Source organism: Rhinatrema bivittatum, chromosome 13 (assembly GCF_901001135.1).
Source record: "Rhinatrema bivittatum chromosome 13, aRhiBiv1.1, whole genome shotgun sequence".
NCBI classification, from domain to species: domain Eukaryota; kingdom Metazoa; phylum Chordata; class Amphibia; order Gymnophiona; family Rhinatrematidae; genus Rhinatrema; species Rhinatrema bivittatum.
The window spans coordinates 82,173,797-82,195,544 of NC_042627.1; the positions used below are offsets into that span (position 1 = coordinate 82,173,797).

General features: G+C 49.3%; 1 protein-coding gene across 3 annotated transcripts in view; it reads left to right on the forward strand.

Moving 5' to 3' along the window:
• The first annotated feature begins 69 nt into the window (after positions 1-69).
• LOC115074849 (spatacsin-like) overlaps positions 70-21,748 on the forward strand; it is a 161,758-nt gene continuing 140,079 nt past the window's right edge. For 2 of the 3 annotated variants that reach the window (XM_029574771.1, XM_029574772.1), the window contains exons 1-3: positions 71-438; positions 9,555-9,727; positions 11,439-11,654. In XM_029574771.1, coding sequence (XP_029430631.1) covers positions 260-438; positions 9,555-9,727; positions 11,439-11,654 — 568 coding nt within the window. In that variant the 5' untranslated portion in view covers positions 71-259. Of the gene's footprint in view, positions 439-9,554; positions 9,728-11,438; positions 11,655-21,748 lie in introns of all 3 variants that reach the window. The other variant, XM_029574773.1, reaches the window with a different exon arrangement.

Sequence of the window (21,748 nt, forward strand, 5' to 3'; positions counted from 1 at the left end):
GCAGTAGGAATCCGAAACATTCTTTAAACGTTGAAGTTTCTGCAGGTGTGATCAGGGGGATATGGAAAGTTTGGCTAAATTGTCCGAATCATTACTCTTTTAGCTATCTTGCTGCATCTGATGAATTCCTTTTGGCCTGAAATAAAGATGGCGGCGACTGGTGTGCGCTAGTGTCTCCAGGGCAACCGGTCTCGTGCGATCAGCTGACCCTTCTAGGCCGGAAGTAGTTTGTACCGCGGGGCCCGGCTCTGGTCCTGGGATGTTGCGGGTGCTGTTGTTGCCGTTGGGCCCCGCAGGTCCGGCCCCGGGGCCCTCGCAAGTCGCCCTCAGCGGGCTTCGGCCTCCGGGCCTGTGCTGCCTGCTGTGCCAGGATGGTCTTCACGTCTCCAGCCTGTGTGGGAGCCGGGGAGAGGCTCACATCTCCGGCAGCTTCAGCCAGTAAGTGTCGCCCGCGCCTCTGTGGCGGAGGGCGGCAGCAGGGGTGAAAGCTAACGTTACAGACTTCTTGGCAGGAGCGCTTTACATGCATCATTGCCAAAGTAATTTACAGAACCATTAAGTTACAAAAAAAAAAGATATAAATGCACTGGAGAAGGTTCTGAGAAGGGCAACCAAAATAATAAGGGGAATGGAACAACTCCCCTATGAGGAAAGACTAAAGAGGTTAGGACTCATCAGCTTGGAGAAGAGACGACTGAGGGGGGATATGATAGAGGTGTTTAAAATCATGAGAGGTCTAGAACGGGTAGATGTGAATCGGTTATTTACTCTTTCGGATAATAGAAAGACTAGGGGACACTCCATGAAGTTAGCATGTGGCACATTTAAAACTAATCGGAGAAAGTTCATTTTACTCAACCCACAATTAAACTCTGGAATTTGTTGCCAGAGGATGTGGTTAGTGCAGTTAGTGTAGCTGTGTTTAAAAAAGGATTGGATAAGTTCTTGGAGGAGAAGTCCATTACCTGCTATTAATTAAGTTGACTTAGAAAATAGCCACCGCTATTACTAGCAACAGTAACATGGAATAGACTTAGTGTTTGGGTACTTGCCAGGCTCTTATGGCCTGGATTGGCCACTGTTGGAAACAGGATGCTGGGCTTGATGGACCCTGGGTCTGACCCAGTATGGCATGCTCTTAGAGGTTACGGAAAGCATGAGGGGTGATGCATGGAATATCCTGCTGGAAGAGGTGGTGAAGGCAGAAACTGCAAAGGAATTTAAAAAAACCATAGAGGATCCTTAATAGCTAGAGAATGGGAATGAAGAAATGGAGTAACCGCTGTTACACCTGAAGTTTACATTTCTGCCTGAAGCAGCAGTTACTGCATGGGCGACTGTTATTAACCAAACAACCTGCTGGGCAGTTTGGATGGACCATTTTGGCTCTCTCTGCCGTCAGGTTTTCAGGATATCCAGAAAGGAATATGCATGAGAGAGATTTTCTTATAGTGGAATACTGGGTTGAGAACCACTGCCCTAGACCATTGCTTGAGCTTCGCTAGATCCCTCCTCGTGTTTTCCACACCTTCCTGACTGTCCATTCTATTGCAGATTTTGGTATCATCGGAAAAGGCAAACCTTTTCCAATGATCATTTTGCTATATTGCTCATGAAAGCATTGAAAAGAATCGGTCCAAGGACTGATCCCTGAGAAAACTCCTTTTACCACTACCCTTTGTCACCACCCAGTCAGGCACTCTAGGTCCCATACCAAGGGCGCACAATTTATTTGTAAGTCTTCTGTGCGGAGCAATGTCAGAGGCCTTCCTGAAATCCAAGTCCACTACGTCCAGCGCTCTCCCCTGATCCAGCTCTCTGGTCACCCAATCAGAGAAATTGATTAGATTCATCTGACAAGATTTACTTCTGGTAAAACCCTGCTGCCTCGGATCTTGCAATCCATTGGATTCCAAAAACTGCACTGTCCTCTGTTTTAGCAAACAGAGGTGAGACTACCTGGCCTGTAGTTCGCAGCCTCCTCTTTATTCCACTTTTATGAATAGGATCCACATTTGCCCATCTCCAGAACTAATCATGACTCTAAAGAAGCATTGAAAAAGTCAACCAGCAGAGCTGCCAGGACATTTTTGTTCCCTTAGTATCTTTGCTTTATCCCATCTGGCCCCATTGCCTTATCTACTTTGTTTAATTAGCTCCTCACAAACACACTGTTCTGAAATTCTGCTGAGGTTTACTGATCTTATTTGTATTAATTTTATGTGGTTCTGCTCCAGGCCCCTTCCACGCTGAACACCGAACAGAAATATTTGTTAAGCAATTTTGCTTTTTCCTCATCAGCCTCAACATATTCCTCCCCTTCACTTCTGAGTCTGTAACTTTCCATACTGGGTCAGACCGAGGGTCCATTAGGCTCAGCATCCTGTTTCCAGCAGTGACCAATCCAGGTCACAGATACCTGGCAAGTACCCAAACAGTTAAACAGGTCCCATTCCGCTATCGCACAGTGAAAAGCAGAGGCTGTTTCTTAAGTCTGCTTGGCTAATATGACTTTTTCTATCGCCAACAGATCTAAAAAAAAAAAAAAAGTCTTGGGCTCCCCCTCATTTTACCTAATTTTCTATTTTTTATTCTGTTTGAATTTTTGCATTCCTGACTACTTTCCCAGCTTCATTCAGCTTTTCCTCTTTTGGTGATCTCTTGTAGTTTAGGAATGCTAACAAAAAGATTAGTTGCCTTTATATCATCTCCCTTTAGTCTTATCTACTTCCCCTAGATTTTCCCATCCAGCTAAAGACTCCTTGAGGTGCTTCCACATTGTAAGAAAGTTTGTTTTCCTAAGGCCTAGGACCTTCACCTTAGAATGAATCTTCATCTCTTGCTCTCTAATACTGACCCACACCATCCAATGGTCACTGGATCCCAGGTGCTCATCCACTACATCATCAGAAACACTGTCCCCGTTGGGAAAAACCAGGTCCAATACTGCCCCCTCCCATGTAGGTTCCCTTACCAGTTGACAGAACAGTTCTCCTTGCAGAGAATTCAGGATTTTCCTGCTTCTAGAAGATACTACAGAAGTATCAGAGTGACTCTTCTTTGCATTGCATGTGCCAGAAAGATACAGAATACTGGCTTGATGAAGAATTTGCAGGCACATCTTGATATGTTGCCTGTATGTATTACATCATATGAGCTCCAGAAGGAGGCGTTCTCTGGCACATTGCAAGTATTAAAAGAGCATTAACAGTAAAGTTGAACTGGAGATTGTTCTCAACTTGTCCTCGCTTACAAATGAGGTTCATTCCTGTCAAGGTATGTTCAAAACAAATCCGTCTGTGAAAGGCAGCAGTCCAAATATTGCATTGAGCCCTAGAAAATCAATATTCCTCCTATGGTGAAAGAACAAGCCAGGTAATCACAAATTCTTTATTTCTTCAACTTAGTGGTGATGTCCTAGTGATGTGTTTTCACAATTTCCAGTGGATAAGCTGTGCCGCCTTGTTATGTCTTTCTGTGTATAGGCCTTCTGATGTCAGCACGGTACATCCAGCAGTGAGATAGATGTGTAACTTTTTGTAGTTTTGTTTTACCGAATCCCTGTTTCTCCATTTTACCTTTTCTGTGCTGGCTGTGAACTATCTTGTCCTCTATCTTCTGCTGAAATCATCAATCTCTCATCTTTAGGTTTAAGTTCACCTCTCCTTAGCCACTGCTGTGTGACATTTTGTTCTTCATCATCCAGTCAGACCAGTCCAAACGGGTTATGCTCATTGACCAGCAGATGGCGACAGAATTAACAGATTCGTTGATATCAGTTCTAATTAGTTCCCATGCTTACCTTAGCCAGCCAGTATTCTCCAGCATCCTGTGCTGTGGACTAGGGCCTGATGGGGTGAACTGGAAAAGCTTTGCAGGGTGCTTCTGAGGTGAAAGGCTTGTCCCCCCTCCCTCAGTTGAGTAGAGTCCTTGGATTTAATCCCTTCCCTTAAGCCATCCATGACCAGGCTCACACCCTCCTGGTCAGACTCCTCCTGCGGGACCTTGATCCCTAGCTCCTTAAGAAGCTGCAGAATCAAGGGCCACAGCTCCTCCTTATGGAAGAGATGCCCTACCTTAGGGCAATCTTCTGTAACATCTTCCGGATGAGACGTGTCATAATCAGAAACCGTGGCAAGGGAGTCGTCTGCCGGCGCAACAGAATCCTCCAGTTCCTCTGGATGCTTGCAGATCCCGTCTTTACTCTTCCAGGCAAAATTCCCAGCCCCCACTGCCTCCAATGCAGTAAGCACCGAGGCTAAGCCTGCACTCGTCCACACCCGAGAGGGGAGGCAGAGGCTGCGAGTGCAGACTTAGCCCCCCACGCTCAGTGCATCAAAACACCATACGGCAGTGGCAGGAGCGTGAGGCCGTTTTTATGGCTTAAGCACTGTTCTTGATAGGGTTTTAACCGCATGGATAAATTACTTTTAAGTCACTCTCTAGTCTATAACATATTTTTTATGAAGACCCAGCAGTTTTAATACAATAAGATGAATGATATTTTATGCTCTTACTTTTGAGTCTTAGTCACTTTAATTCTCTGTCTGCACGCCAGCACCTAAATAATTCTTCGGTCTTTTCGATTTTTTAGAGGCTGTCGTAGAACATGGCTTTGGTAAGACATTAACTCTAGGGAGACATCCATGTGATACATTGTTTCAAGATGTGTTACTCTGTCTCATAAAGTGATGTTAATTTGTTACAATATTCTTTACTGTTTGTCTTGAAGGCAATTGTTTTTAAACATTTTTAAAGAGGCTGAATTGCTGTATGGAGACGAACCACCGGCATGACATACAATAGGTGTTTCATAGTTATTGATATGGATATGGACATAGGCATGTATAGAATCATACATACAATACATACATACAATAGGTGTTTCATAGTTATTGACTTGGATATGGATATGGACATAGGCATGTATAGAATCATACATACAATACATACATACAATAGGTATTTCATAGTTATTAACTTATATATGGACATAGGCATGTATAGAATCATACATACAGATTTTATTATTTTTTAAAGATACTTTTTTTTATAAGGAGTGTTGTCCTTTTAGTTATCTTGATTAGACCATGTTACAATATTTTTGTCATTAAGTGTTGTCTGTTGTTAATGATGTTTGTTTTTTATTTCATATTTTTTATATAATTTCATTATGTTTGTATATGTTTTTATTCACATTTATATGTTTTTTATATGTGATTATATTTGTTTTGTTCTGTCAGCCCCTGAAGCAGCTCAAAGAGCGAAACTCGGCCTGAGTCGGGCTTTTTGTGATGATTTGTGCGGAGTAAAGAGCTCCTGGTGTTCACAGCACCGAGGCCAAGCCTGCACTCGTCCACACCAGGGGAAGGGGAGGCAGAGGCTGCGAGTGCAGGCTCAGCCCCCCCACACTCAGTGCATCAAAAGCCCATACAGCAGGGCTTCCAGGGTCACAGGCGAGGGGGACGGGGGGCAGAAGGAACAGGGCAGGGCTCCAGGGTCACAGGCGAGGGGGACGGGGGGCAGAAGGAACAGGGCAGGGCTCCAGGGTCACAGGCGAGGGGGATGGGGGGCAGAAGGAACAGGCAGGGCTCCAGGGTCACAGGCGAGGGGGACGGGGGGCAGAAGGAACAGGCAGGGCTCCAGGGTCACAGGCGAGGGGGACGGGGGGCAGGAACAGGCAGGGCTTCCAGGGTCACAGGCGAGGGGGACGGGGGGCAGAAGGAACAGGGCAGGGCTCCAGGGTCACAGGCGAGGGGGACGGGGGGCAGAAGGAACAGGGCAGGGCTCCAGGCCTTTCACCCAATTCCTGAGGTTCATAGTTGTGGGAGAGGTCACTGAAGCTTCGATGCTTGTTGACTGCTCACACAATGTTGAGGAGACGACGTTGGGTTGGGGCACAGTGTGGACCCCTCCCGTGGGGAGGGGCCCCGTGGGGAGCCAGACTCAGGAAGCAGACCCTGGAGGTGGAAAGCTTTATTGAAGCGCTGTCGAGAGATGGTACTGGTGCAGGAGGAGATGCACTGAAGTCCAGGAAGCTGCCAATACGCCCAGACAGTCTCACCCAGAGCGGGATAAGCCGAACCTGCTGGGTGGAAATGGAGAGCTGGATCCTAGAGGGACTCGCTGAGGAGTACTGCAGGAATCCTCCTGCTGGTTGGTGATGCTGGGACCAGTGGTCCCTGATGTAGGATACTTCTGAGCTGCATAGGCCCGAAAGCACAGATGATCCTGTAAAAGAAGAAAGACCCCCGAGGAGCGGGGGCCCAGAGCTTCTACCCCGGAGGGTAGCGAGGAGTCTAAGCGTGCAGCTTAGAAGCGGTCAGAGTAACTAAACCGAAGTCCTTGCTAACTTGTTCATTCAGAGCGGAGGCTTAAATACCCAGAGGTATTGACATCATGCGGTGGGGACGCCCCCGAGGTTCCTGCCATGACGTGTAGATAAGCGTAGGCAGCGCGCGCCCTAGGAGGCTACGGGAAGGAGCATGGCAGACGGGGACACCCATGCTGAGATGGAGACGCCAAGGGTTTCGGCTCTCGGCACCGGAGGCAGCCATCTTACCCATGGAGGAGGAGAAAGGTAGAAAAGAGGTGAGGCAGAGCGGTTGCAGCCGTCTGCGACCGGACACAACAGACTTGAATTTCAATTCTCTGTGCTTAAGGGGGCCCGGTAAAGGCTTTTCCTTTCCATGAGTCGGTGAGAAAGTTAGTGGTCAGAGAGAGTGGGACACTCCTGAGCTGGCCTGAAGGTTGGCAGAGCAATGGTTAAGTTGTATCCATTGCTGGAGGGGACACTCATGCTTCCAAAAGTGGATGCTTGTGTGTCGGCAGTGACCAAGAAGACGGCAAATCTTTTATAAAATCAGTGTGACTATCTTTAAATTATTGTTCAGATTCATGTCCATGGTCTAATGCTTTGCTAAAAATATATAAACCATCATGTGAGCTGAGATCTTCCCAACGAGGATCACTTGACGTAGCATCTGTTCCTCACGCTCGTCTGTCGATAATAAGGAACACTGCCTTTTCAGTTGCGGCACCCATTGTTTGGAACGCTCTACCGATGGGATTTCGGATGGCGGACTGCTTTAAGAAATGCACACTTCTTTTAAAAGTTTTTATTGAAGCAAGCATTTTATTAAGAATTGCATGTCTGACTTCTTTTATTGTTATTTGGCAGCTTGAGACTTCGTTATGATTTTATTAGGTCTCATGTGTTTTACATTTTTATTTTTATATTTATTTTCATATTATGAATGTAATTTTTATTGTAAATCGCTTAGGCCTTTTCTGTGTTAAGCGATCAGTAAATTTAATAAATGAAAGACCACCATTCCTGCACCTGGATCAGCTGCACTGAAAGATGTTCAGCACCAGAAGTTAGAAGTTAACCTCAAAAAGGTTTTTGAGGTTTTGGCATTGGACATATGGGCTGCGGTTTGCAGTAGTTTCATGCAAAGAGCATGCTTATGCTGGGTCCACTAATTGCAGGCAAAGGAGTCTGTCTGGAGGCGGCGGTAGCATATGTTGCAGATGCTTTATATGATCTGATCAAAACGTCTTCCAGGGTTATGATGTCGGCTGTGTCTCCCATTTGTCTGCTTCGGTTGAGGAAGTGGTCGGCGGTTTTCTGGTCCAAGTTACAGATGGGGGCTTTACCGCTCAAGGGGAAGCTTCTTTTTGGAGAGGATTTAGAAGAACTGGTAAAGCATCTCGGAGAGTCCAAAGGGCCTAAGTTGCCAGAGGACAGACCGAAGGGTGGAAAGAAGTCATTCCCTGTCCATTCCCGTTTTTGAGATAGTAGCAGATTTAGGCAGAAGAGGGGCCCCTTTGGGGACTCAGAGGCAAGGCTCAGGCAGAACACAGTCTTGGGGGCAGTTCTTTTGGGGAGGGAGCCAACAAAACTGGGAGAACCCTGGGCAGGGAGCTGGCCAGGACCAAGTCCTCACAATGAGGCAAGGCTGGGCCACTCTTCTGTTCCAGCCGTCAGGGGTCGACTGCTTGTCTTTTATGAGGAGTGGACCAGAATTACAACCGACCAGTAGGTCCTTGGTATGGTAAGAGACGGCTATGCATTAGAATTTGCTCAATTGCTCAGAGATGCAAACATTGTCTCCCCTTGCGCTCCACTCACCAAGAAGGTGGCAGTACAGTGAATCATGAACCGCCTGCAGTGCCTGGGCATCCAGTTCCTACAGGGGAGCAGAGAACAGGAAGGCATTCTGTTTATTTCATGGTCCCAGAGAGGAAGGAACCTTCAGACCATAAGAACATAAGAAAATGCCATGCTGGGTCAGACCAAGAGTCCATCAAGCCCAGCATCCTGTTTCCAACAGAGGCCAAACCAGGCCACAAGAACCTGGCAATTACCCAAACACTAAGAAGATCCCATGCTACTGATGCAATTAATAGCAGTGGCTATTCCCTAAGTAAACTTGATTATAGCAGTTAATGGACTTCTCCTCCAAGAACTTATCCAATCCTTTTTTAAACACAGCTACACCAACTGCACTAACCACATCCTCTGGCAACAAATTCCAGAGTTTAATTTAACGAAGGTAAATTCAGCTCTCAAGATTCCCCATTTTAGTATGGAGACTCTGTGCCCAGTCATCGCGGTGGTGCACAAAGGAGTTTCTGGCATTCCTAGACCTGATGGAGGCATATTTGCATATATTTGCATATAGCAATCAGACCAGAGCACTAGTGCTTCCTATAGTGCAGTTAGTGTAGCTGGGTTCAAAAAAGGATTGGAGAAGTCCATTAACGGCTATTAATCAAGTTTACTTAGGGAATAGCCACTGCTATTAATTGCATCAGTAGCATGGGCTCTTCTTAGTGTTTGGGTAATTGCCAGGTTCTTGTGGCCTGGATTGGCCTCTGTTCCATTTTGAGATTTCACCTTCTTCCTGCTTGTTAGGGAGATTTAGGACTATTTAACTACAATTTTCTATATATTCATCTTGGCTTGGGTACAGGTCAATACTGAGGTACTGCAGGTAGTACTCTAGGTCTCCATCTGCTGGCAGGGAGGCAAAACCCAGGAGTTTGGACTGATCTGTGGTATTCCAGGAACGAAAATTAGCAGGTAAGCAGCAATTTTCCTCTCAGCCAGAGCAGCTCTTTGCACTACCGGAGAGGGTAACAGTTAATGACTTCCTTTGCATGGGATTTCCATGTGAGAGCACTGAACAGGTTGCACAGTTTTACAAGTGCAAAGGTCTGTGCTGCATCGGGAGTAATATGTGTGTAGAACTGTAGCGGAAAGTGTGCACTCTGCTGAGTGACCTTTATTGCACTGAGTCCCCTGTTAGGGTCGGTCTTGCCTTGCTTCTTTCTGGCTTTACCTTTCTCCAGAGTACTCGTTAATAAACATGTCCATTGGCAAGTGCAGTTATGTGCTGTGATAGTGCTGGTGGAGCTGTGAGAGCGCTACACATTGTCAGCTGCTGCAGCTTCTTACAAGGGTTTGTTCCAAGGGAAAAGTTCAAACCAGCAGCTCCAGGCTGGGGAAGCAATGATCACAGGTCCCTTTTTTCTTTTTCTCATGCCAGTTTCCTGTGGGGGAGTTCAGAAAGCAATGTCAGCTCAGAACTGCTGGCCCTCAGCACAGAGGGGGACCTGTGTGCTTATGAGCTGAGCACACAGCACGGACAGTGTGAAGCGCACATCACGTGGAGATGTAACAGGGACACTTTAAGAAAACTGCTTGCAGCGAAAAGCATCGGTGAGTAGAGCTTTGAGGAGGGTGACGTGTGCTCGGTGTCAGGATGTTCGGCAGAGACCTATGGACCTTTCTGGTTTAGCAAAATACTGCTATGGTTTGAAAAGAAAAGTGCAAAGCAATGCAGGAAGCAATTGCTTAGCTTGCGCCTTTATTAATAAAATCCTTCCTATCCCATCTAAAGAAGGATCAATCAGGCCGATACAGTAAAAGGAGCGGGAGAGCAGGCGAGCGCACAGGCCACTCTCCTGTGCGCGCGATTCAGTATTCAAATGAGGGCCCGCGGTAAAAAGAGGCGCTAGGGACACTAGCGTGTCCCTAGCGCCTCTTTTTGGACTGGAGCGGCGGCTGTCAGCGAGTTCCACAGCTGACGCTCAATTTTGCTGGCGTCGGTTCTCAAACCCGCTCACAGCCACAGGTTCGGAAACCGGACACTGGCAAAATTGAGCGTCCGATTTTCAAACCGCGGGCTGATTTAAATTTTTTTTTTTTAAATTTTTAATTATTTTTTACTTTTGGGAACTCTGACTTAATATCTCCATGATATTAAGTCGGAGGGTGCACAGAAAAGCAGTTTTTACTGCTTTTCTGTGCACTTTCCTGGTGCCCGGAGAAATTAACGCCAGCCTTTGGGGAGGCATTTGCATGTTGCGGGCGCTATTAGTTTTGGGGGGGTTGGCTGCGCATTTTTGACACTGAATAAGGGGTAACGCTAGTGCGTCGAAAACGTGCATCCAAACGCGGGATAACAGTGCTCTCCGCCGGAGTGCACCGTACTGTATCTGCCTGAATGTGTACAAAGTTTTTTCATAATTTTCAGTTCTAGTTAGATCATTGCAGTGCACATTGTACGGTGCTTGTGGAGAGGAGGGAATGATAGAATTTGTCAATGCATAATTAAGCTCTGCAATTCATTGTCAGAGGATGTGGTGAAAGTTATTAGTATATCTGCATTTAAAAAAAGGTTTGGACAAGTTCCTGGAGGAAAAGTCCATGAACCATTATTAAGGTGGAGTTGCAGAAATCCCCTGCTTATTATTCCTGGGATAAGCAGCTTGGGATCTCTCGACCCCTTGGGATCCTGCCAGGTACTTGTGACCTGGCTTGGCCTCTGTTGGAGACAGGATGCTGGGCTTGATGGACCCTTGCTCCGACCCAGTATGGTGGTTCTTGTGTACAGAAATGCCTCTATTCACATCTGGCTTATGCCCACGTTTTTCCAATTCTTATTGATTTGGGAAATATAAATGGGAAAAGCCAGCAAAATATTTGTCAAATTTACATGCACACGGTTACGTTCAGTCCCTCTTGTCACATAGGTATTTAATTGTGTGCACCATGGCCCTCGTTCCTCACTCATTTCCTGTGTAGTAGCCGTGTCGTTTCTCCTCCCAGCCCTCTCCTTATGCCTTCTGTCTTTCTAACTTCCCTGTTTCATGTCTCTCTTGCTTCCTTATTTAGTACTGAATCTGTTTTCTTTGCCGTAATATAATGACATTTCTTATGTTTTCACATCTTTTAAAATAGATAGTTTTTCTCTTTTGTTGACAATCTTCTCGGATCCCCTTTGTCAGCTTTTCCTGCTGCATTCATTCTGCTGCTGTCTCTGCCCCTGAGGCCTCTCTTTGACACTTCATGCTACACGCATGTACTTGTATGTGCATGAGGTATAGAGTTAGACGTGCAGGGAGTGACGCTGTTTTCTGTTGCGCAGCTCTTCCGTCTGCACTGTCAGTGAGAATCCTCTCCTTTGAGGCGCAGCACTGCCTATTATTGCTTAACAACTGCGTCCTGGCGAAGCTTGGGTTCCCTGGCAGGGCCGTGGACCTGCAGGTACTCGCTTGCCTTCCTCTTAGACTCTCGGCTCAGATTGTGGATGGACACTACTGGCAGAGGATGCTGTTTCTTCTGGATGGCAGTGGCTGGATCTGTATCCTTTCAGATAGTGCACCCTTCCTTCCTCTGGTAGCTGCATTCCTTCATTATTTAATGTGGTATGAGCTGGCTCTGGTTCTGATTCAGTTATTAAGCATTTGCATTTCTTGAATATCCCTCCCTCAATTAGTTACTCACCTAGAGGTGTTCAAAAAAGTACAGGAAACAGAATTGCATATGTAGGATGACTCTGACCCTGGAACGGCTTCTTCTACTGGTAGAGGAGGACAGACTGACAGCTAAAAAGTGTTAATTACAATTACAAAGTTTAATTGGTTTCAGGATAACATAAAAATGTAAATAAGTCTTAAAGATATTAGCAGTTATCCTAAAGAATGGGCATGCCTGCTGGAACGTATATTAATGGTTGGTGCAGAAAGAGAGTGAGCTGGCTCACTTTTGTCTGAGTGCACTTAAAGCCAGATAAACTCTTATCAGAGGCCCAGATATTCAAACCCCTTAACCTAAGGATGCAAAAAAATTCCATCCCTCCCCTCTCTAAGAGAATTCTTAATCTACATGGATAACCCGGAAATCAAATTACCATAATGAACACTTCTAAAATCATTTACTGAGTATTTGCATATTTTCAGAATGAAGTATGTAAATGAAAATTTAGACATCAGTACAATATTTCTAGCTCTTTCCTTCCAGTGCTAGAAATCTTCAAACGTCCAGGTTCAGTCCCTATCTTGGGATCTGAGTAACCCATTTCCTGAATGTGCCAGTTAGCCCTCCTCGGGGGCTCATTATAGACAGTGGCCAGGCGTAGTGTCTGATGGCGTCTGCTGTCCTCTCGCTGCGATCTGGTCGTCAAGGTTAAGAGTCGAATCGTGCGTGGACGTCCCACTAGTCCAATGGCTACAGCTTTCCGCTCAGAGTTTGCTCGCTTCCATTGCAGGCTTCCCATTACCCAGAATGCGATCAGAGGCGAGCTAAATACTTAATAAATAGATAAATAACTTGTTTGGTGCGTGTTCTGATTGTGCAGCTTTGCATTGGGCCTTGTCTGAGCTCCTGTCCATTCGTCCAGGTGCAGCTGCTCCTTTGTGACATTTCTGCTGCATTAACTCGCTCACAGTTCTACCTCCCCTTTACCACAGCTTGCTTGCTCTGCAAAGTGTGAAGTATGGATGGCTTCTCTCTCTCTCTCAAGCAGATACCATCTGAAAAACAAACCCGGGAAACATTTTCTAAGCAGAAGCAGCGGTTTGTCTGTGTAAGATGATTTCCCTGTACGTACCAGGATCAGTCCAGGACACCTGGGTTGTGACTCCGCACCAGTAGATGGAGACAGACTAAAACTTGTAGGCGGAGCATATATGCCCCTGTGCCAGTCACAGCCCCTCAGTCTTACTCTGTCTCCAGTAGGTGGTGCAGGTCTGGTCACAGCCCTGTCGGGCCTGATTCTGGTTTTGTTGTCAGGTTCGCTTTTGGCTTTTATTTTCTATTAGGCCTATTTGGGTTTTTTTCTGCAAATTGAGGTTTGTTTAATTGTTTAGTTTAGTCCCGGTTGCCCTGCCTCCCTGGGGAGTTGAGAGGTCCTGAGGGGACTACCCTCCCCAGGTTGAGGCCGCTGCTAGGGTCGAGGACCCGGCTGGTCTAGTAGCAGCGTCAGGGGTGACACCGGGGAGCCCGGTTCACTCACCCCTGCAGGACATAGGGCTTTTCAGTACCAGGGACAGCGTTTTTTTCTGTCCGGCCACGAGTCTGCGATTACCTGACGGTTCTGGGATCTATGGCATCCACGCTGGCGTTAGTCCCTTGGGCGTTCGCTCATCTACGGCCGCTGCAGTCCTCATTGCTTTCCTGCTGGAAACCAGTTTCAGAGGAGTTCTATCTACCTCTACCTCTCGAGGGGAAGGCGCGATCCAGCCTGAGCTGGTGGCTGGATTCCACACATCTCTCCTGTGGCGTGTCCCTTATGGTGCCCGACTGGACGGTGGTGTCCACGGATGCCAGTCTTTCCGGCTGGGGGGCAGTGGGCCAAGGGAAGTCGGTTCAGGGTCTGTGGTCAGAGTCGCAGACCCGGTGGTCTATCAACCGGCTGGAGACCAGAGCGGTCCTTCTGGCGCTGCATGCCTTTCTACCCCTAGTACGCGGACGGGCGGTCCTGGTATTGTCGGACAGCGCTACCACCGTGGCTTACATCAATCGCCAGGGCGGGACAAGAAGTCCTCTAGTGGCGGAGGAGGCGCGGCTCTTGATGCTCTGGGCAGAGCGGCATCTCAGCCATCTCGCTGCGTCCCACATCGCAGGAGTCGACAACGTACAGGCGGATTTTCTTAGCCGTCACCGCCTGGATCCCGGAGAGTGGGAGCTGGCGGACGAGGCGTTTCTCTTCATCTGCAAGACTTGGGGAACGCCCCACATGGATCTGATGGCCACGTGGCACAACGCAAAGGCTCCGAGATTTTACAGTCGACGTCGCGAAAGGGGCGCAGAGGGAGTCGATGCGTTGGTGCTTCCCTGGCCGGCGGGAGTGCTTCTGTATGTGTTCCCACCGTGGCCCATGATCGGCAAGATTCTGCGGCGCATAGAATTGCACCCGTCCAACGTGATCATGGTGGCGCCGGAGTGGCTGCGCCGTCCCTGGTTTGCGGACTTAGTCCAGTTGTCGGTGGCTGCACCCCTTCGACTTCAGGGGTTCGCGGGGCTTCTTCGGCAGGGCCCCGTCTGTTTGGAGGATGCGGATCACTTCTGTCTCGCGGCATGGCTTTTGAGAGGTATCGCTTGAAAAGAAAAGGCTACTCTGATGCGGTCGTTGCTACGTTGCTGAGATCCAGAAAGCAGTCTACATCCCTAGCTTATGTTCGGGTCTGGGTCGTCTTTGAGGAATGGTGCGTGGAGCGGGGTCTGGATCCCACTTCCGCTTCTATTTCCGATATTTTGGCGTTTCTCCAGGCGGGGCTCGCCAAAGGCTTAGTGTGCAATTCCCTTCGGGTTCAAGTGGCGGCGCTTGGGTGTTTGCGAGGTAAGGTCCGGGGAGTCTCTCTGGCTCTTCACCCGGATATCTCCCGTTTTCTTCGGGTGGCTAAACACCTCCGTCCTCCTTTGCGCCTCCCTTGCCCGTCTTGGAACCTCAACTGGGTGCTCTCTGCCTTATGTTCCACGCCGTTTGAGCCCCTGAAACGTTCTACGCTCAAGGATCTCACGTTAAAAACTGTATTCCTGGTGGCGATTGCATCGGCCCGTCGTGTTTCGGAATTACAGGCATTGTCCTGTAGGGAGCCCTTCTTGCGCATCTCCGATTCCGGGGTTTCCTTGCGGACGGTTCCTTCCTTTCTTCCTAAGGTCGTGTCGGCTTTCCATTTGAATCAATCGATTGAACTCCCCGCTTTCGCGGTTGGGGAGTCTTCGGACCCGAAAACGAGAGACTTGAGAAAGCTAGATGTGCGGAGGTCCCTTCTTCGCTATCTTGAGGTTACCAACCCGTTTCGGGTGACGGATCATCTGTTTGTGTTGACTTCGGGCCCAAAGAAAGGTTCTGCGGCGTCCCGCACAACCATTGCCCGTTGGCTCAAGGAAGCCATTGGTTCCGCGTACATTCTGTGCGGAAAATCGCCGCCGGTGGGTCTTCGGGCTCATTCGACGCGGTCTCACGCTGCGTCTTGGGCGGAATCTACTCAGGTGTCGCCTCGAGATTTGCAGGGCGGCTACCTGGAAGTCGTTGCATACCTTCATTAAACATTACCGGTTGGATGTTCAAGCTCCTGAAGCTGGGGGTTTTGGAGAGAGGGTACTCCGAGCGGGACTCTCTGCTTCCCACCCTTGGTAAGTTAGCTCTGGTACATCCCAGGTGTCCTGGACTGATCCTGGTACGTACAGGGAAAGGAAAATTAGTTTCTTACCTGATAATTTTCGTTCCTGTAGTACCAAGGATCAGTCCAGGATCCCGCCCACAGTGCTGCGCTATAGTAACGGAGAGTCCGCTCATTATTGTTTTCAGTGCGCTGACCCCTTGTTTATTCGTTCTCCCGGTTGGAGAGTCTGGTTCCTGTAGGGGTGTTGGAATTTTTTTCCGTTTAAATAGCAAGTTTGTATGGTTAGCTATGGTTGCCTTATGGCTTTTCTACTTTGACATTACGTATGACTGAGGGGCTGTGACTGGCACAGGGGCATATATGCTCCGCCTACAAGTTTTAGTCTGTCTCCATCTACTGGTGCTGAGTCACAACCCAGGTGTCCTGGACTGATCCTTGGTACTACAGGAACGAAAATTATCAGGTAAGAAACTAATTTTCCTTTCTAACCTTTAAGCTTTAATCTAAAGGTTATAAGAAAATAGAGTATAATATATACTAAACATGATTTAGATGAAAGGTGCTAAAGTGGTACAGTGACCTACAAATAAATCTTCACCTTGCAGTCTTGTGCAATTGCTTGACCTTTCATATGGCCATCGTAATAGGCATTACCGCTGTAAAACACCTTCTTTGCCAGTAATGTCAATTTTTTATTTTTTCACTTATATGCACGTAAAACTTGTCTTAGAATCGTGGTGTAAGCCTAATCCCAGCATTCCCTAATATGATCGCCATATGAACGGTTAAGCAATTGCAAAAGACCGCAAAGTGAAGATTTATTTATGTATCTGAATACTAAATGTACCTTACAATGCTCCTAGATCACCAGGTGTCTCCTATACTATTGCTTCTCGTTGCTCTAGCACTATAGACATAGACAGGTAAGAGACAGTCCCTTCTCAATAGGACTTGTAGTCTAGTCAAGACAAACATGCAGGACAAATAAGAGACTTTGGGAATTTCATATATTAAGAATTGATTAATACCCGCAAGTGTATGATCAAGACAACCAAGGGTTAAGAGTTAAAAGCAGCCCCCAAAAAGTGGGACTTTAGACAGGATTTGAATAAGAGAGAGAGAGCGAGAGCGAGATGCAGCAGCTCAGGGAGTCTGGGGCTGGCAGTGGAGGAGAAGGGCATGATGAGCAGATTTCACCAGGCGGTAGTGAGGAGCTGTGGGTGAGCAAGAGCAGCTTGAACTGGATGGGGAGTCCATGTCGTGACTTGAGAAGAAGGATTATGCGATTGTTGTGCCCTGGGAGGAGCAGCTTGCAGGAGGTGATGAGAGAGGGGATAAAGGGGTTTGGTAGTGTTCAGAAAGGAGCAGATTTTGGTGGTGTTTGAGGAGGGTTTTAGGGGCAGGAGCTCTTGTGATTGTGTTTATGATTCGGATCAGGATTGCCAGATCTCTGCATGGGAGCCGGTGCCCAGATTTTGTGCTCTAGCATGGTGATATCCCTCTCCATCTCCAATAGCTTTTGGGGCACTTCCTGGCAGCTCCCATCTTCTCTATTGAAGGCAGCAGGATGATATATAGACTGAGGAGGCGCATGGAGCACTGCCTGCGCGGGAACTCGGGCTCATGGTGATTGTCTTACTATGTGACATTCCCACGTTTGCTTGTCTTGATTAGACTGTAAGCTCTCTTGCTCGGGGGATGTTTGCACAGTGCTGCATACGTTGAGTAGTAGGAGGATACCCGCTGGCTGGGGAGATTCCTGCTGTGTCACTTGGAAGAAGTTCAGACTTTGTTATCAGTCGGATGATTTATAATATTCATAGCCGGGGTGGAAACGTTCTGGGTGCTTGGGCACCGGTGCCTGTTCCTCAGGAGGAATTTGTAATGCAGGGGCCACAGGTTGCAGACCTCCTGCTTGCTTCCAGCGACCATGGTTCTTGGTAGACTCTGGAGGAGAGCACAAGCCACCTGCTGTCATCCTGTGGCCAGAAGGCATGGGCCAACATTTCCCTCTTCATGAGCATCCACATTCTGACTTCTGCCCTCCGCCTCTGCAGGCAAGTCTCGCCCCATCTGGGCACATCAAGCCATTAGCCCCCCTCATCCTCTGCTTCTCCTGAGGACTCCCTCCTGGAGCTTTCAGTTCCTTCTTCCAGCTCAGCCCACTCACGTCCTGCTGTCATTTAGTGAAGCTTCCCTTCTTCCTTGAAGCATTTTCCATGTACCTCCTTCCTGGGCTCTTTAATTTCCATGCTGCTGACTCCTTGCTTTAACATCCATGCTTCACCGCTTCTGCCTCCCAGCGTGGTCTATTACCCCTTACAGTACAAGGTGGGAAACGCACAGCCAGTCGCATGTTGAACGGGACGCTTGGATGAGCGCACCGTTCTGTGTCTGCCTGTATGACTGACGAGGTTCAAACACCGCTTCTGCCTCCCAGCGTGGTCTATTACCCCTTACAGTACAAGGTGGGAAACGCACAGCCAGTCGCGTGTTGAACGGGACGCTTGGATGAGCGCACCGTTCTGTGTCTGACGAGGTTCAAACACAGCTTCTGCCTCCCAGCGTGGTCTATTACCCCTTACAGTACAAGGTGGGAAACGCACAGCCAGTCGCGTGTTGAACGGGATGCTTGGATGAGCGCACCGTTCTGTGTCTGCCTGTATGACTGACGAGGTTCAAACACCGCTTCTGCCTCCCAGCATGGTCTATTACCCCTTACAGTACAAGGTGGGAAACGCACAGCCAGTCGCGTGTTGAACGGGACGCTTGGATGAGCGCACCGTTCTGTGTCTGCCTGTATGACTGACGAGGTTCAAACACCGCTTCTGCCTCCCAGCGTGGTCTATTACCCCTTACAGTACAAGGTGGGAAACGCACAGCCAGTCGCGTGTTGAACGGGACGCTTGGATGAGCGCACCGTTCTGTGTCTGCCTGTATGACTGACGAGGTTCAAACACCGCTTCTGCCTCCCAGCGTGGTCTATTACCCCTTACAGTACAAGGTGGGAAACGCACAGCCAGTCGCGTGTTGAACGGGACGTTTGGATGAGCGCACCGTTCTGTGTCTGCCTGTATGACTGACGAGGTTCAAACACCGCTTCTGCCTCCCAGCGTGGTCTATTACCCCTTACAGTACAAGGTGGGAAACGCACAGCCAGTCGCGTGTTGAACGGGACGTTTGGATGAGCGCACCGTTCTGTGTCTGCCTGTATGACTGACGAGGTTCAAACACCGCTTCTGCCTCCCAGCGTGGTCTATTACCCCTTACAGTACAAGGTGGGAAACGCACAGCCAGTCGCATGTTGAACGGGACGCTTGGATGAGCGCACCGTTCTGTGTCTGCCTGTATGACTGACGAGGTTCAAACACCGCTTCTGCCTCCCAGCGTGGTCTATTACCCCTTACAGTACAAGGTGGGAAACGCACAGCCAGTCGCGTGTTGAACGGGACGCTTGGATGAGCGCACCGCTCTGTGTCGGCCTGTATGACTGACGAGGTTCAAACACTGCTTCTGCCTCCCAGCGTGGTCTATTACCCCTTACAGTACAAGGTGGGAAACGCACAGCCAGTAGCGTGTTGAACGGGACGTTTGGATGAGCGCACCGTTCTGTGTCTGACTGTATGACTGACGAGGTTCAAACACCGCTTCTGCCTCCCAGCGTGGTCTATTACCCCTTACAGTACAAGGTGGGAAACGTACAGCCAGTCGCGTGTTGAACGGGACGCTTGGATGAGCGCACCGTTCTGTGTCTGCCTGTATGACTGACGAGGTTCAAACACCGCTTCTGCCTCCCAGCGTGGTGTATTACCCCTTACAGTACAAGGTGGGAAACGTACAGCCAGTCGCGTGTTGAACGGGACGCTTGGATGAGCGCACCGTTCTGTGTCGGCCTGTATGACTGACGAGGTTCAAACACCGCTTCTGCCTCCCAGCGTGGTCTATTACCCCTTACAGTACAAGGTGGGAAACGCACAGCCAGTCGCGTGTTGAACGGGACGCTTGGATGAGCGCACCGTTCTGTGTCGGCCTGTATGACTGACGAGGTTCAAACACCGCTTCTGCCTCCCAGCGTGGTCTATTACCCCTTACAGTACAAGGTGGGAAACGCACAGCCAGTCGCGTGTTGAACGGGACGCTTGGATGAGCGCACCGCTCTGTGTCTGCCTGTATGACTGACGAGGTTCAAACACCGCTTCTGCCTCCCAGCGTGGTCTATTACCCCTTACAGTACAAGGTGGGAAACGCACAGCCAGTCGCGTGTTGAACGGGACGTTTGGATGAGCGCACCGTTCTATGTCTGCCTGTATGACTGACGAGGTTCAAACTCCGCTTCTGCCTCCCAGCGTGGTCTATTACCCCTTACAGTACAAGGTGGGAAACGCACAGCCAGTCGCGTGTTGAACGGGACGCTTGGATGAGCGCACCGTTCTGTGTCGGCCTGTATGACTGACGAGGTTCAAACACCGCTTCTGCCTCCCAGCGTGGTCTATTACCCCTTACAGTACAAGGTGGGAAACGCACAGCCAGTCGCGTGTTGAACGGGACGCTTGGATGAGCGCACCGTTCTGTGTCTGCCTGTATGACTGACGAGGTTCAAACACCGCTTCTGCCTCCAAGCGTGGTCTATTACCCCTTACAGTACAAGGTGGGAAACGCACAGCCAGTCGCGTGTTGAACGGGACGCTTGGATGAGCGCACCGTTCTGTGTCGGCCTGTATGACTGACGAGGTTCAAACACCGCTTCTGCCTCCCAGCGTGGTCTATTACCCCTTACAGTACAAGGTGGGAAACGCACAGCCAGTCGCGTGTTGAACGGGACGCTTGGATGAGCGCACCGCTCTGTGTCTGCCTGTATGACTGACGAGGTTCAAACACCGCTTCTGCCTCCCAGCGTGGTCTATTACCCCTTACAGTACAAGGTGGGAAACGCACAGCCAGTCGCGTGTTGAACGGGACGTTTGGATGAGCGCACCGTTCTATGTCTGCCTGTATGACTGACGAGGTTCAAACTCCGCTTCTGCCTCCCAGCGTGGTCTATTACCCCTTACAGTACAAGGTGGGAAACGCACAGCCAGTCGCGTGTTGAACGGGACGCTTGGATGAGCGCACCGTTCTGTGTCGGCCTGTATGACTGACGAGGTTCAAACACCGCTTCTGCCTCCCAGCGTGGTCTATTACCCCTTACAGTACAAGGTGGGAAACGCACAGCCAGTCGCGTGTTGAACGGGACGCTTGGATGAGCGCACCGTTCTGTGTCTGCCTGTATGACTGACGAGGTTCAAACACCGCTTCTGCCTCCCAGCGTGGTCTATTACCCCTTACAGTACAAGGTGGGAAACGCACAGCCAGTCGCATGTTGAACGGGACGCTGGGATGAGCGCACCGTTCTGTGTCTGCCTGTTTGACTGACGAGGTTCAAACACCGCTTCTGCCTCCCAGCGTGGTCTATTACCCCTTACAGTACAAGGTGGGAAACGCACAGCCAGTCGCGTGTTGAACGGGACGCTTGGATGAGCGCACCGCTCTGTGTCGGCCTGTATGACTGACGAGGTTCAAACACCGCTTCTGCCTCCCAGCGTGGTGTATTACCCCTTACAGTACAAGGTGGGAAACGCACAGCCAGTCGCGTGTTGAACGGGACGCTTGGATGAGCGCACCGTTCTGTGTCTGCCTGTATGACTGACGAGGTTCAAACACCGCTTCTGCCTCCAAGCGTGGTCTATTACCCCTTACAGTACAAGGTGGGAAACGCACAGCCAGTCGCGTGTTGAACGGGACGCTTGGATGAGCGCACCGTTCTGTGTCGGCCTGTATGACTGACGAGGTTCAAACACCGCTTCTGCCTCCCAGCGTGGTCTATTACCCCTTACAGTACAAGGTGGGAAACGCACAGCCAGTCGCGTGTTGAACGGGATGCTTGGATGAGCGCACCGTTCTGTGTCTGCCTGTATGACTGACGAGGTTCAAACACCGCTTCTGCCTCCCAGCGTGGTCTATTACCCCTTACAGTACAAGGTGGGAAACGCACAGCCAGTCGCGTGTTGAACGGGACGCTTGGATGAGGGCACCGCTCTGTGTCTGCCTGTATGACTGACGAGGTTCAAACACCGCTTCTGCCTCCCAGCGTGGTCTATTACCCCTTACAGTACAAGGTGGGAAACGCACAGCCAGTCGCGTGTTGAACGGGACGTTTGGATGAGCGCACCGTTCTGTGTCTGCCTGTATGACTGACGAGGTTCAAACACCGCTTCTGCCTCCCAGCGTGGTCTATTACCCCTTACAGTACAAGGTGGGAAACACACAGCCAGTCGCGTGTTGAACG